At 37.6% G+C, this 11,724-nt stretch overlaps 2 protein-coding genes across 2 annotated transcripts; both read left to right on the top strand.

Annotated features, from left to right (window-relative positions):
• Positions 1-58: 58 nt before the first annotated feature.
• W97_05437 (uncharacterized protein) lies at positions 59-2,054 on the top strand (the record flags this gene model as incomplete). The annotated part of the gene is made up of 2 exons (XM_007783467.1): positions 59-957; positions 1,022-2,054. The coding sequence occupies 2 exons, from the start codon at positions 59-61 to the stop codon at positions 2,052-2,054; spliced, it is 1,932 nt and encodes a 643-aa protein (XP_007781657.1).
• A 1,947-nt stretch (positions 2,055-4,001) lies between these two features.
• W97_05436 (uncharacterized protein) lies at positions 4,002-5,016 on the top strand (the record flags this gene model as incomplete). The annotated part of the gene is made up of 3 exons (XM_007783466.1): positions 4,002-4,086; positions 4,142-4,417; positions 4,484-5,016. The coding sequence occupies 3 exons, from the start codon at positions 4,002-4,004 to the stop codon at positions 5,014-5,016; spliced, it is 894 nt and encodes a 297-aa protein (XP_007781656.1).
• Positions 5,017-11,724: the final 6,708 nt, after the last annotated feature.

Below are 11,724 nucleotides of genomic sequence, written 5' to 3'. Positions count from 1 at the left end.
ACTCCCTCATCGGAACAAGCATCCCTGCAGGCCACCTGCCGGCCACCTCCCGGCCACCATGGCCTCACCAGGCCCTCTCGCCGAGCTTCTGGGAAAGATCGCCTACGAGTTCGCCCAGATCCAGCCCCTCCTCCCCACCTACACCCATCTCCTCGTCTCCGCCCTCTTCCCCATCTACGCTGGCGCCCATGCCTCGCTCTCTCGTCCCTCCTCCGCCGCAAAGCCCGTCAAGCGCAAACAGCCCAAGGCCGATGAAGATGGAGGCAAAGACAGCGACGACGAGGACGAAGACAAGGAGGTCAAGATGGAGGGCTTGAGCCATTCAGACGCGCTTGTGTTTCCTCTGCTGGCCGGCTGTACGCTTGCGGGACTATACTTTCTGATCAAGTGGCTGCAGAACGCGGACTTGCTGAACAAGATCTTGAACTTGTACTTCGCCCTTTTCGGCGTCTTCAGCGTCGGCAAGTTGATCGCGGACGGGATGGATGTGGTGCATGGCTTCGTATTTCCTAGGCAGTATGTGCACGACGGCACTGTATGGAATGTGAGGGGAAAAGAGCGCAGGACGGTTGCGCCAACTGGAAAGGGGCTCGAAGAGAGGGTACGGCCGTCGCCGCTGCCCGGCTTCCTATCAAAGCTGCCTCTGTCGACGAGGATCACCGATATGCTGTGGACATTAAGGGACCTGCCTCGACACAAGTGGACGATCAAGGCCTACATCCACCGCATACTCGCGCTCAGGGCGAATGTTGGTCTCCACGGCCTCACAGGCTTTTTCCTTGGATTGGCTGCCGTCTTGTACTTCAACTTCTTCGACAAGCCTTGGTACTTGACAAACCTAATGGGTTTCGGCTTCGCGTATGGTGCGCTGCAGATCATGTCGCCGACAACCTTCGATACGGGAAGCCTGATACTAGCGGCCCTGTTCCTATACGACATCTACTTCGTCTTCTTCACGTGAGTCTTGCCGGCGTTGCGACGCATAAGCTCCAGTAGTTACTCCTTCGCTGACACCGCCTAGACCCATGATGGTTACCGTAGCAAAATCCCTCGATGTCCCCATAAAACTTGTGTTCCCACGCCCTGCTGCTCCCGATGCACCACCGGGAGCATTATCGCATGCGATGCTCGGCCTTGGTGACGTTGTGTTACCAGGCATCATGATCGGGCTCGCTCTCCGCTTCGATCTTTACTTCTTTTACCTTCGCAAGCAAACAAAAGCTGCTCCTTCTTCGTCTTCCACAGAAGCGGCAGGTTCAGACCCTGAAAATGGGGGAGAGAAGGAGCTGGCGCAAAAGGCCAAGTATGTACCACTCACAAACCACACCGCGGAATCCTTCTGGACGCACTCCCTCTCCGGCCGGCCCCTAGTCCCCGGCCTTTCGACGTCCTTTCCGAAACCGTATTTCACGGCCTCTGTCATCGGCTACGTCGTGGGTATGTTGGCAACCCTGGGCGTCATGCAAGTCTTCAACCACGCGCAGCCCGCACTGCTCTATCTGGTGCCGAGCGTGTTGATCTCGCTGTGGGGCACCGCGCTCGTCAGGGGCGAGATCAAGGAGATGTGGGACTTCTCGGAAGCTGTTGAGGAGGAGGCAGCGGCCGGAGAGAATAAGAAGAAAGGTCAGAAGAGCTTCTTCTCGGCGGAGAAGCAGGAGAGGCAGGCCAAGCGGCTGGAGAAGGCGGTTGGGAGGCTTGTTGAGCGGGATGAGGGCGGAGAGGCAGATGAGCATGGTCAATACGACAAGATGAAGGACGACGATGAGAAGCCAGCAGAGGAGATCATAAAGTGTAAGGGCGCCAACCCTGACAGGTCGCGAGAACTGGTGTCCTTCTCAATCTCGGCTCCCTTTGCTTTGTCGACGCCGAAGGACACAAAGCTCGCCAGCACCGCGGAGACGGCAACCAACACTGCCGAAACGCAAGCATCCCGCCTTGAGTCCTCCTCCGGTGACGAGATTGCCAACTCCTTAGACAACAATCCGCGCAGTCGCCCAAGCCGCCGGTGCAGCAAGAAGGGAGAGCCGGCGGAGAAGCGGCAGCGGACGGCGTAGACTTTCTAGTGTCTGTACAACGCGGTAGCACGGTATGGGCGCATGACGATGGTCAGGCGTAACTGGGTTGACTTAAGCTGGAGTCCGCAGGACATGGTTGACGGCATGGTGGTGGATTTGCATCGCATAGCGTATGGCGTTGCAACATAAACTTTACTATCGTACAACACCTGCGTTAAGATTAAGGTCAGAAGATTGCCTTTTGCTGTCTTCTTCCTATGCACAGTCTGCGAGCTTGAGCATCTAGGCGAGAGTCGGGTATGGGTTCAACCCTTCAATAAAGAACTGACGGTGCAGCTGCGCCACCCCGTGTGTTCACCAAACAGCGCAGCAGACCTAGGGCTCCGAAACGTAAAGGGGAGAGGCTGTACGCGATGCACAACATGGCGAAGAACAGGGGAAGAGTGTGAGGTTGACTCATAATTAGGCGGGGAAGGACGAGCTCAAAGACATTGTAAGCTGTAGTATTCATACTTGATCTACATCTTAACGTGTGATGGTTGGAATCAAACGGATCACAGTAGTGAACAGTATGACACAACTACCCACTGATTGCACGATTATAGATAGTACAGAGCCCCAGCAGCCATAGCGAGCGCTGCAACACCTCCCCTCGCTATCATATCCCTTCCTGCACCCCCAGTGGACACAGCTGGCATCGAACTCCCTGTGGCGCTAGAACCGCCATTCATGATCCCAGTAGCAGAGGAAGCCACAGTCGTTGATCCGTTCAGTGAGATTGAGGTGAAGCTGGGACAGTTTGTGCCTATCGGCACGGATACGGGCGAGCGAGTGACGATATCGTTGGAGGTCATCGTGTTGTTGCTGCATGGAGGCGCGATGATGGTGGTTGTGGACGCAGCCGATTGCCTGAGGATGAGTTAGTCGAGTCTATTGATGGCTTTTTAGAAGGAGTTATATATACGCAGTGGCAGCATGTGCTGAGAAAAGCGCCACGGCGATCGAGATGAGGGTGCACTTCATTGCGATTGTGTTTATGGTTTCTATGCGATCTGGTGACAGAGAAAAACTGATGCGATGATTTCTTTGTTACAGCAATGAAACGAGCGAGCTGAGATATTGACCAAGCTGGATGATCTGGATTCAAGAAAAGGAGGTAATGTCTTCGGGGCGACAGAGCGTAATTTGGGGATCCATTCCAACGCTGCGTTTTGTATTGTCACCACCCGCACACATGCCTCCTCTCTACCACGAGGAATCTCCACAACAACCAAGTATCAGCAGTAGGTAAGACCGGGAGCTCCCTGATCCGGGATCTACACATTGGTTTCGTCGAAGATAAATCAACATTTGTCAGTTTGGCTCGCAAGCTTGCTTTCACTCCGGTCCAAGTCTAAGACCTTCCCCAAGTATGTCTAGCGGATACGACGGGCAATAGAGTGCCAAGCCGGGTGATTCTATGTTGGGACTGAGATGGAATGTAATCCTGAGGATGTTATGTCACCGCGGCGGTAGTCACGGGTAGTCCAGACCCTTAGAACGGTGATGTGCAGCGCTAGGGAGCGGGCTGTGTTGTTTAGCAGCGGAAACGCCCTGATCCGACGTCGTTGACGAGAGACTAAGCTTCGATCATCACTGCATACGGGCACGCTAGCAAGGAGCTTCCTTTCACCTGGGCATGCTTAATCTGAATTCAGACGCAGTCCAGCTCAGGAAGAAATGAACCATGACGGAGCATACCATGTCGCCCAAAACGATGTGCGCCCGGATTGTGCTGCTCCTGTGAAGATCGGGAAGCGCCAGGAATCAGACTGGGTCAATCTCCCGAGGTGTAGAAACTCTGGAATGTCTATATAAACAAGAGATATATAAGCCTAGAAACATTCCAGTCACTTGGGTCCATCTTACTCTACCTTTTTTGTGTCATTCGACTTGCCCACATACTTTCGACAAAGCATCTCTTACAGCTCGCCTCTCAGCTCCACCATGAAGTTCTCCGCTACAACCATCGTTGCGTTCGCCGGCCTTGCAGCTGCTGCTCCTACAAAGCGGCAGTCTGGCCCCACAGACGGTACATCATACTCTCATGCTTGAGCGCTCTCTTCATTTAACTAAGTCTTGATCAGCCGACATCCTCAACTACGCGCTTACCCTGGAGCACCTTGAAGACACATTCTACCGCGAAGGCCTTGCCAATTTCACTCAAGCAGACTTCGAGGCTGCTGGCTACGATGAGACGTTCTACGGAAACCTGAAAAGAATCTCGTCTGACGAGTCGACCCACGTTAGCTTCCTGACCGGGGCCTTGAAAGCAGCTGGTGCCACACCTGTCGAGGCTTGCCAGTATGCATTTGGTGTCACGGACGTAAACACTTTCCTCGTTACTGCGTCAGTCCTTGAAGGTATGTTCCACATCTCTTCCAGATACTACCAGACGTTGTCGCAGATGATCCTAATCCTCTCTCCAGGTGTTGGTGTTTCTGCCTATCTCGGCGCCGCAGCCGACATTATGTCGAAGACCTACCTCACCGCAGCAGGATCCATCTTGACTGTTGAGGCACGACACTCGTCCTACATCCGCGCATCCTTGAAGCAGACTCCCTACCCGCAGCCCTTCGATACTCCCCTCAGCATCAATTCAGTCTACACTCTTGCCGCGCAGTTCATCATCTCCTGCCCCTCAACGAACCCTGCGCTGCCCGTGAAGGCCTTCCCAGTGCTGGCTGCATCCAGCAGTGACATGTCGATCAAGAAAGGATCGACGGTGATGCTGTCGACTCCGGGTTACATGTTGAAAGCGGAGAACGACGCCCCAGTCTATGGAGCGTTCATTACGGTTACTGGCCCGATTATCGTCAATGCGACCATGGTTGAGGGCGGCTACGAGGTTGTGGTGCCAGAAGGCGTCAACGGCCAGAGCTACGTCGTCCTGACTGGATGCGCGGACGCGGTCAATGATAACACCGTCGCTGCCGGCCCTGCTATCGTTGAGGCAAGTTAATATCGGTCGATCGTGAAGACATTAGAACAGCGCACTAACTTGCCACAGATTATGAACTGAGTATGTGTCGAAGTTAGCCATCGGAAAAGATGCAGAGTGTTTGTAAATAAATATGAAACTTGCATTTAGTTTATCTTCTAGATACAGGGCTTCCCTATAATAGTTATTGTTATTACTCTTAATCATACAAGCTGCATATAGATATAGTAATACTAATACAACACTAGTTTATTTTGCAAATTGCAACGAGCGTATAAGTTCTAAACGCTTGAAGGCAACTCGGAGACTAGGCTTGGGGCTAGCTTAGAGCTAGCGCTAATACTTTAGATCTACTCGAGCTGAGTTTCTAGCTTAGATAAATCTAAGACCTTAGAGCTAGCTCTAAGCTAGTTTTAAAGCCTTAAATTTAGCTTTAAGCCTATATTCTACTCTTAGATCTAGCTCTAAATACTTAGAGCTAGTAAAATAAAAACTTATACAATCTAGCTAGAAGTTATAAATTATTAGTTATCTAGTGTATATTACTTTCTAGACAAAGCTACTAGCTTTAAACTAAGCTATTAGAATTTTTAGCTCTAAAGTAGTAGAAACTAAATTAGTACTAAGCTAATTTTCTATTTAGTAGAAGAATCTATCTAAATTATCTAAAATATTTAAATTATCTAGAAGCTAGAGCTTAATAGAGCTTAGTAGGCTTAATATACTTAATTAGTAGCTAAAAAATCTAAAAAAAGCTTTCAGTCTAATTTAATTAATAGAATAGAGAGAGTATATAATAGAGCTAGTTTAGAGAATAATGTTTTAAAAATAGTTAGTAAAAAGAGCTAAAATATTAATAAATCCAAAAAGTAAGTAAATAATAAGGAATAAAAGTTAAATAAGACTTTAAACTCTAAGGTTTCTACTTACTAAGTAGCGCTAGCTATTTGCAATATCATATATATTTTAGATATTTTAGATATTTAAATATATTAAATATATTAGATATATTAGATATTCTAAATATTTAAAATACTAATAGTAAATAACAAGTACTCTAAGTATACTTTAAGTAGCTTAAATATCTTGAACTAATTCTAATTTTATAAGTATATGAATTTTTCCTAATAGAATTTCTTTTATATAAATTTTTATTGGAAATTCTTTTTTTCTTTTTAAAGTCTTTTAAAGTACTTTAAAAGCTTTTTAAAAACTTTAAAGCTCTAAGTAGTTCTTATTTCTCTAAAAAGCTTATAAATATATTTTAATACTTTAACTACTCTAAGTACTTTAAATATAATAGTATTTAAATTACTTAAAATATTTAAATTCTTAAAATCTTGAAAATTATTAAGTTAGCTAAAAAATATAGCTAAGTAAAGCTTAATATACTTTATTGATAACTAAAAAAAATCAAATAGAGCTTTAAGTCTGACTTAGTAAGTATAATAAAGAGAGATATATATAATAAACCTAGCTTACAAAGTAAAACTTTCAATTAAAGTAGTTATTATGTACTTAACTTTTAATTTTATAAAAATTATTGATTTTTTATAAAAAGTAAACAATAAGTAAAAATAAAGACTTTAAAAACCTATTTATTAAGCTATTTCCTAAGCAGTACTTTTTATTTTAGCTATGTTAGCTATTTTAAATAATTTAAAAATTTAAAGTATTTAAAGTATTAAAAGTGTTTAAAGTATTTCAAATAATTAAAGTATTTAAAGTATTTTAAATAAAATAATCTATTTATAAGTAGCCTATAAGTATATTTAAGTTCTTTAAGTATTTTAAAAGTACCTAACATACTCAAAGTATATTTAGATTTCCTAAATAAATAAAAGATTTACTAATATCAAATTTAACTTAAAATAAAAATCTTATGTTCTTATAATGTTTTCAATTATTTACTATATAACATTATTATACTATTATATTAACTCTAAGAATCTATATTCTTTAACAGCTTTAAATTCTCTACTCTTATTAGAATAGTAACCTAGTACTCTATTATATAGTATTAATATTACTATAAATTATAGATACACTTATTTAGATATCTTTCTAATAAAGTGTAGTAGAATTAGGTATCAAAACTTCTTTAATAAAATAAGTAAATAGTAGTTAATAAATATACTTAGAGGTAAGTATATAAAACTTATAAAAAAGAAATAGCTATATATTCTTTGAAAAAGGATTAATATTCTCTACTAGTATAGGTTTAGCTTAATAATAAATTCTATTATTTCCTCTACTCTAAATATACTTCTAATAGAAGAACTAGATATGTATATAGCTATAAGCCTACTATTAATCTAGAGTACCTCTAGAGTTATAATAACCTAAAATAATACTTTCTTTAAACTAAGTAGTTTAATACTATTATATAATTATAATATTAGTAGTATAATAGTAGAACTAAAAGTCCTTAAAAGAACGATTATTATTATAAAGATTCTCTTACACTTAGAAAAGAATAATTAAAGGTATTAAGATAAGATTTCTACTATAGTATAAAGCTAGTATTTTAGCTAGTCCCTAATATCTTTTGGAATAAGAAAACTAAAATTACCTATATACTTTTGTAATACTTAGATATAATAGTTTTAATATAAGAAAGCTAACTCTATACTTAATTCTATTTAGAAAGAGTCTATAGTCTTTTTCATAGACTAAATTAAGAGTTTAGTAAATAGAGAGCTATGTATTAGATTAGTATATATATAAGCTATATAAGAAGTAGCTTAGCTAGTAAGTAACTCTAGAGTATATCTAGTATTATTAGAATCCTAAATTAATTCTTTCTATAATTCTAAATGCCTTATTTTATATCTATTTACTAAGCTATATCTAGACTTATAGCTTATAGTAACTAACTACTAAGATTTCCTCTAAATAAGATAGTAGCTAGTATTTCTAGCTACTATACTTATTAGAGAATATAGATTCTTAGAGTTAATATAGTATTATAATAATAAGGCACGCGTGGATAGAATAATATAGTAGGTTTAATAGAAGACTAAATTCTATTAAGCGTCTATTATATAGGAGAGACTAATATATACCCTTACTTAACTAGTGTATTACTAGCCAGAAGCCTAGAGCGAGCCTAAAGCCCTCTTTATATCTTATAACTACCTTCCCCTTCTTATATAGCTATTTTTAGGAGTAGTACGCCTATATCTTACTATTATATTCTCTATTTATAATACATAAAAGCGCTATATTACTATAGATATTATAGAAGTAAATAGAAATAAGGCTATAATATAAAATAAGCTTATAAACGTATATAAATAGTAAATTATAAGTTTTAGCGAGCGTATAAATATTACGCGCTCCCTTAGCTTTTCTAAAGTTTAATAACCTTTACTTTTAAGTTATATTTCACTATTATCTTCTCTTTAGCTATAATATTTATTTCTAGTACTCTATTTATAAGTTTAATAGACACGCGGTTAGGCTATATTTTACCTACTAATTTTTATTAAAAACCTATTACTATATACTTAGCTTGTGCTCTTATTAGGCTACTTAAGTCTATATATCTCTACTACTCTAAGTGTATTTATAAGGGGAGTTATAGCCTTTATATTAAGATAAAGTATACAAAGTACGCCTATTATAAGAAGATTAGAAAGCTGTATAATTAGGTAAGTTACTATTATTCGCGCTTTAACTTATAAATCGCTACTATACGTTTTAATAGATTTCTATAGAATTTAAAGCTTATATTAATAAGCTATTTTATATAAGTAATAAGGCGGCAGCCTTATAAGTTACTAGTAACTTAATAGCTAATACTACAAAAGCTGCGCTTATTATAGCTTAGGCTTTCTATAAGGTAGATATAGAGGCGTTTATCTATACTACTAATAAGTAGTGGGTTCGCTACTAGCTCTAGAGTAAGAAGCTATAGCTTACTATACTACACGAAACCTAAAGATTTTATAAAGTATTAAAAAGTATTTTAGATATTATATAATCCTAGGTATATAGTGTCTTATAGTTATTTATAGTTCTTTTACTAATATATTTTAGGTGGGCTTAGATTCTATTAAGAGGGAAAATATAATAAGCGAGAGTAGCTTCTTGCTATTATTTTTTGTACTAGATAGTATAGAGAAGTAAGAGGAGTAGTAGTAGCTCGCTAGCTTTTTTATTAGCTTAATAGCTTTAGGGCCTTATACCTATTAATAATACTACTTTATATATTTTTTTATAATATTACTCTATATAATTATAATTTATATATTACTTACTTTTATCTTTTACTTCCGGTTTAACTTACTTTAGTACTTTCTAAAAAGTTTTTTATTAGTATTATTCTATAAGACTTACTTATTATACGCCTTTAACTAGCCTTTCTATTTAACTAAATACTTAATAACTCCCTACTATATCTTCTTATCTCTTAGCTTTTTAGTAATATATTAGTTAGTAGGCTTTTCTTTACTAAGATCTACTAGACTAGGTATTAGCTCTTTACTATTATCTTACTATCTTTAGTATAGTTTAAGAAGGCTAACATAGAAAATAGAGTGAATATAGTAGAAGCTAGAAAGGTATAGATAGTATATCTACTTACTAATTAGCTTATTTATATAGAATAGCCTAATGTATTTCGCTTATAGCTTTCTATTAGAGTGTCTCTAATTAAGGTTCTTAGTTAAAAGTATAATTAAGTCTCTCTTATAGTAGTTTTTAGATTAGTTATAAGATGTAAAGAGAGCTTTAGGCTACACCTAGAATTTCCGCTAGCAATATACTAGCTAAGTAAGAGTATATAGTAGATACTTCTATATAATAGAAGCTTAGTAGAATTTAGTTTCCTACTAAACTAACTATATTACTCTATCTACCTATACCCTATTATTATATTACTATATTAATTCTAAGAATCTATATCCTCTAATAATTCTAGATTCTCTACTCTTACTAAGGTAGTAATCTAGTAACCTATTATATAGTATTAATATAACTATAAAGTGTAGATACTCTAACTAAGAAGTCTACCTAATAAAATATAAGAAAATTAAATACTAATACTCCTTTAATAGAAATACTTAAATAGTAGTTAATATATAAGCTTAAAGCTAAGTATATAAATTTTCTAAAGAAGGAATAGCTATAGAAAAAATTTAATATTCTTTACTAGTAGAATACTAGGCGAGTAACTACTCTAGCTATTCCCTTTATTCTAGATACACTCCTAATAAAAAGCCTAGATATATATAGGGTAGTAGGCCTACTATTAATCTATAGTATCTCTAGAGCCCTAATAATTTAAAATAATACCACCTCTAAACTAAGCACCTTAATACTATTGTATAAGCGTAATACTAGTAGTATAGTAGTAGAGCTAAAGGCTTCTATATAAGCTACTATTATTATAAAGATTCCCTTATACTTAGAGAAGAATATTTAGAAGTATTAAGACTTTTATAATAGTATAAAGCTAGTATTTTATCTAGCTTCTAATACCTTTTAGGATAATAAAACTAAGATCGCCTATATACTTTAATATATTAAGAGTAATACTCAGTATTAGTAAATCTTTTAATACTTTAGGAAAATCAAAAACTCTCTAAGTGCTCTAAGGACTCTAAGGGCTCTAAGGGCTCTCTAAGGGCTTTTAGAGCCCTTAAAGTACTTAAAGCCCTTATAGACCCTTAGAGGGCCCTTAAAGGGGTTTTAAATATTAGTAAGTAAAAAAAATATAAATTATAAAAAACCTTTAGAGTTCTATCTCTCGCTTACCTTTTACCCTTTAGTTAAAAAAGCTAATATATTTATATTTTTAAAAATTAAGCGAATAATAATTATTTTTATTAGAAGTTTACTCTTTAAACTAGTTCTATTATATACTCTCTATATACTACTAGTTAAATTAGACTTAGAGCTTTTTTTTATAATTTTTTAGTACTTAATAAATAAGGCTTAGTACTTTAAGGGCTCTAAGAGCCCCTTTAAGTGCTTAGAACTCTTAGAGCCCCTTATAAGCCCCTTAGTAGAGGTAAGAGTCGCTTAGAGCCTTAGAGCGCTTAGAGGGCCCTTAGAGTACTTAAAGAGCTCTTAGAGTACTCTAAGAGGCTCTAAGAAAGAAAAAAGATTTACTAATAATAGAACTAAAAAAGTATACCTTTACTATTATAAAAGTTAAGTTTCTTAGCTATATTATATAGCTTAATAGCGTAAAGATAGACTTTAGCTAAATAGAAGTAATTACTAAGTAGAAGTCACCTATATTATATAAAGATATCTAGGTCTTTCTAGGCTTTATAAACTTCTACTAGTAATTTATCTATAAATACTTTATAATAGCTAAGCTAATTATAAACCTACTTAAAGACTTCTAAAATAGCTAAAAGGTAGGGCCCTTTAAATAGCCTAAAAAGACTAAGATAGTAATAAGAAAGCTATATACTATCTCTATAATAGTGCTACTTCTATACTATTACTCTTCTAAAAGGCTAATAAGGCTAGAGACTAATATATCTATAAGTAGGCTAGCTACTATTATATTATAATTATATAATAATAGCTAGTAGTACTCTATAGCCTTTTAGTCTTAAAAGCTTATTCTAGCTAAAAGAAACTATAAGATATATAACTAGAAGCTACTCGCTATTATTATAGTAGTAAAGTACTAGTAGTACTACTTTAATAAATTAAAGAGAGGCTTTAAAGTTCTTACTAACTATTATAACCTAACTAGCTTTGCTAAGA

Source organism: Coniosporium apollinis (assembly GCF_000281105.1).
Source record: "Coniosporium apollinis CBS 100218 chromosome Unknown supercont1.27, whole genome shotgun sequence".
NCBI classification, from domain to species: Eukaryota; Fungi; Ascomycota; class Dothideomycetes; genus Coniosporium; species Coniosporium apollinis.
Note: the sequence above shows the minus strand (reverse complement) of the source record. Positions and strands in the feature narration are given on the sequence as shown.